Raw genomic sequence first — 4,025 nt, forward strand, 5'->3', positions numbered from 1 at the left:
TATTTTTTAGTAGAGATGGGGTTTCACCGTGTTAGCCAGGATGGTCTCGATCTCCTGACCTCGTGATCTGCCCGTCTCGGCCTCCCAAAGTGCTGGGATCATGGGCTTGAGCCACCATGCCCGGCCAAAAAAATTATTTTTTAAAATTAAAAAATATTATTTCATCACCCAGGTATTTTAAAAATTTAATTATACATATGTTTTGTTTGTTTGTTTGTTTTTGAGATGGAGTCTCGCTCTGTCGCCCAGGCTGGAGTACAGTGGCCGGATCTCAGCTCACTGCAAGCTCCGCCTCCCAGGTTTACTCCATTCTCCTGCCTCAGCCTCCCGAGTAGCTAGGACTACAGGTGCCCGCCACCTCGCCCAGCTAGTTTTTTGTATTTTTTAGTAGCGACGGGGTTTCACCGTGTTAGCCAGGATGGTCTCGATTTCCTGACCTTGTGATCCGCCCGTCTCGGCCTCCCAAAGTGCTGGGATTATAGGCTTGAGCCACTGCGCCCGGCTGTTTGTTTTTTTAAGTAGAGACAGGGTTTTGCCACATTGGCCAGGCTGACCTCAAACTGCTGGCCTCAAGTAATCCACCTGGCTTGGCCTCCCAAAGTGCTGGGATTACAGGCATGTGCCACCACACCCAGCCACATCACCCAAATTATTAAGCCTAGTATCCATTAGTTATTTTTCCTGATTCTCTCACCCGCTTCCACCTTTCCTCCCTCCTCCTCCGTTTCACCCTCCAATAACCCCCGGTGTGTTGCTCCCCTCTATGTGTCCATGTGTTCTCATCATTTAGTTCCCACTTATAAGTGAGAACATGCTGTATTTGGCTTTCTGTTCCTGCATTAGTTTGCTAAGGATAATGGCCTCCAGCATAATTTAGCTTTGAGCATGATTTTAAACTGGTGGGACAGGAAAGACCTCAGCCTCAGTGCCTCTGTTAGTGTTTATGTTGGGACTCTTTGGGTGACAATGTGCAACATTTCTTTTGATTACACTGCTTCTGGCTTCTTTAGGATGACTTTCCACCATGGTAGCCTATTCTAGGGAGGGGAAACTTACCCTGCCTTTTTAACGAGGAAGCAACCACAGGCTTTTTCAGGCCACTTTTCCTTAGATTACTGCTCACTGCATCTTGAGGCAGTGGTGAACTGTTCATCTGCGCACCTAAACGACAAATCATTACAGGTTTAACAATGTATCTGCTAAATATAAATCGATTTGATGTTAATTTTTAGAGTCTAAAACATATAAACAGTCTTTGCTAATTTCTAGGTTAGCTTCACAGTTTCTAGAAGGAGTTAGCATTAGCCTTTACACATAAAATTTTAGTTTTCTTATGCTCTTTATAGGAAATTGGATGAATAAACAGAAATGAAAGGAAGAAAAACATTCACTTACTGCTCCCACCTGTCATACAATTACGATGCATTTTCTAGTGAACTGTCTTCCATTTTCTTCTCTGTGAATGTACTGCTGGTTTTGTGATTTTTTTTTTTTTTTTTTTGAGATAAGAGTCTTGCTCTGTCGCCCAGACTGGAGTGCAGTGGCATGATCTCGGCTCACTGCAAGCTCTGCCTCCCAGGTTCATGCCATTCTCCTGTCTCAGCCTCCTGAGTAGCTGGGACCACAGGCACCCGCCACCATGCCCGGCTAACTTTTTGTATTTTTTTTTTTTTTTCTTTGAGACAAAGTCTGGCTGTGTCGCCCAGGCTGGAGTGCAGTGGCGCGATCTCAGCTCACTGCAACCTCCACCTCCCGGGTTCATACCATTCTCCTGCCTCAGCCTCCTGAGTAGCTGGGACTACAGGCGCCCGCCACCATGTCCGGCTAATTTTTTGTATTTTTAATAGAGACAGGGTTTCCCCGTGTTAGCCAGGACGGTCTCGGTCTCCTGACCTCGTGATCCACCCGCCTCGGCCTCCCAAAGTGTTGGGATTACAGGCGTGAGCCACTGTGCCCCGCCGAAATTCAAGTTTAACTGAGTATTCTATACTTTATCTGGCTACCCAAGTGATCTGAGCATTTTCTTTATTACAATTTATTTTTTATTTTTATTTTTTAGAGATGAGGTCTTGCTATGTTGCCCAGGCTGGAATGCAGTGGCTATTCGCAGGTCCAATCACAGTGGGCTAGAGCCTTGAGCTCCTGGGCTCAAGGGATCCTCCTGCCTCAGTTTCCTGAGTAGCTGGGACTACAGGCATGCCCCACTGCACCCAGACTATACTCATTTTTATGCCTGCCTGATATTCCATGGTAAAGTGGCTTTACCATGGTTCATTTAACTATCCCCAGTGGTTAACCCTTAGTTGTTTCTAATTTTTTAATACTCTAAATAATCATAAAATCAATATCTCCAGACAAAATGTTTTTCCTATACCAATAATTATTTCCTTAAAAAAGATTATTTAGAAGTGGGGCCGGGCATGGTGGCTCACACCTGTAATCCCAGCACTTTGGGAGGCCAAGACAGGTGGATCACCTGAAGTCAGGAGTTCGAGACCAGTCTGGCCAACATAATGAAACCTCATCTCTAAAAATACAAAAATTAGCTGGGCATGGTAGCAAGCACCTGTAATCCCAGCTACTTAGGAGACTGAGGCAGGAGAATCACTTGAACCCGGGAGGTGGAGGTTGCAGTGAGCTGAGATTGCGCCATCACACTCCAGCCTGGGTGACAAGAGCCAAACTCCATCTCAAAAAAAAAAAAAAAACAGCCAAGCATGGTGGCACACGCCTGTAATCCCACCTACTTGGGAGGCTAAGGCAGGAGAATTGCTTGAACCCAGGAGGCAGAGGATGCAGTGAGCCGAGATCACATCATTGCACGATCCAGAGCAAGACTCCGTTTCCAAAAAAAAGGGCAAAGACTAATAAGTAAACATTTAACAACAATTTCTGCTCTATATTCCTGCCAGAACTGCCTCTCTAAAATGCACAAATGACCATGTCACTTTGTTTCTCCATCTTTCTTCAACTTCCCAGCGCCAAAACTCTTATGCATGACCACCTGATCCATCCCTAGCAATATTCCCTATAGGTAGGACCATTTTAAGGATCTTAACAGACAAGCTATATACCAATGATTATAATAGCAATGTGCACTACACTAGCCATGCCAGAGAGCCTGGATTTTACTTTTGCCTGTGGTCTTATCATTTTAAAAAACTTTGCCAGCTGGGCATGGTGGCTCACATTGTAATTCCAACACTTTGGGAGGCTAGGGCAGGAGGATCACTTGAGGTCAGGAGTTTGAGACCAGCCTGGTCAACCAGTGAAACCCTGTCTCTACAAAAAACAAACCAAAAACTTAGCCGGGCATGGTATCTTGTGCCTGTAGTTCCAGCTACTTGGGAGGCTGAGGCAGGAGGATCTCTTGAGCCTAGGAGGTCCAGGCTGCAGTGAGCATGCCCCTGCACTCCAGCTTGGGCAACAGAGTGAGAACTCATCTCCTAAAACACAAACAGCCCAGATGCGGTGGTTCATGCCTGTAATCCCAGCACTTTGGGAGGCCGAGGTGGACAGATCACAAGGTCAGGAGATCGAGACCATCCTGGCTAACACGGTGAAACCCCATCTCTACTAAAAATACAAAAATTAGCCAGGCATGGTGGCAGGCCCCTATAGTCCCAGCTACTCGGAAGGCTGAGGCAGGAGAATAGCGTGAACCCAGGAGGCGGAGCTTGCAGTGAGCCGAGATGCGCCACTGCACTACAGCCTGGGCAACAGAGTGAGACTATGTCTCAAAAGAAAAAAACAAACAAACAAAGAAACACATGAAACTTTGCTAATTTGGTAGCAAAAGGTATCTTGTTTTAATTTTGCATTTCTAAAATGTTTGCACTTTTCTGTTTACTAGTAAGTTTGGAGTTTGGTCCACAGGTAGGGACCAAGTAATATTTTCATTTTGTTTAGACTCTAGGTCTCTTGATGCTTACCTACTAGGATACTTCACCATTTTCATATTGATTTATCAGAGTCCTTAACTGACACTAGTATTAAGCATTTGAATTTAAAAATGTGGCCTGGCC

General features: G+C 45.4%; 1 protein-coding gene across 2 annotated transcripts in view; it reads right to left on the reverse strand.

Annotated features, from left to right (window-relative positions):
- Positions 1 to 4,025, reverse strand: part of LOC105543218 (chromosome unknown open reading frame, human C2orf42) — a 56,738-nt gene that overhangs the window by 39,858 nt on the left and 12,855 nt on the right. For both annotated transcript variants that reach the window (XM_011985030.1, XM_011985031.1), the window contains one exon: positions 1,057 to 1,161. In XM_011985030.1, the coding sequence (XP_011840420.1) occupies positions 1,057 to 1,161 (105 nt within the window). The remainder of the gene's footprint in view (positions 1 to 1,056; positions 1,162 to 4,025) is intronic.

The sequence above is a fragment of the Mandrillus leucophaeus genome, unplaced genomic scaffold, assembly GCF_000951045.1.
Source record: "Mandrillus leucophaeus isolate KB7577 unplaced genomic scaffold, Mleu.le_1.0 Scaffold279, whole genome shotgun sequence".
NCBI classification, from domain to species: Eukaryota; Metazoa; Chordata; class Mammalia; order Primates; family Cercopithecidae; genus Mandrillus; species Mandrillus leucophaeus.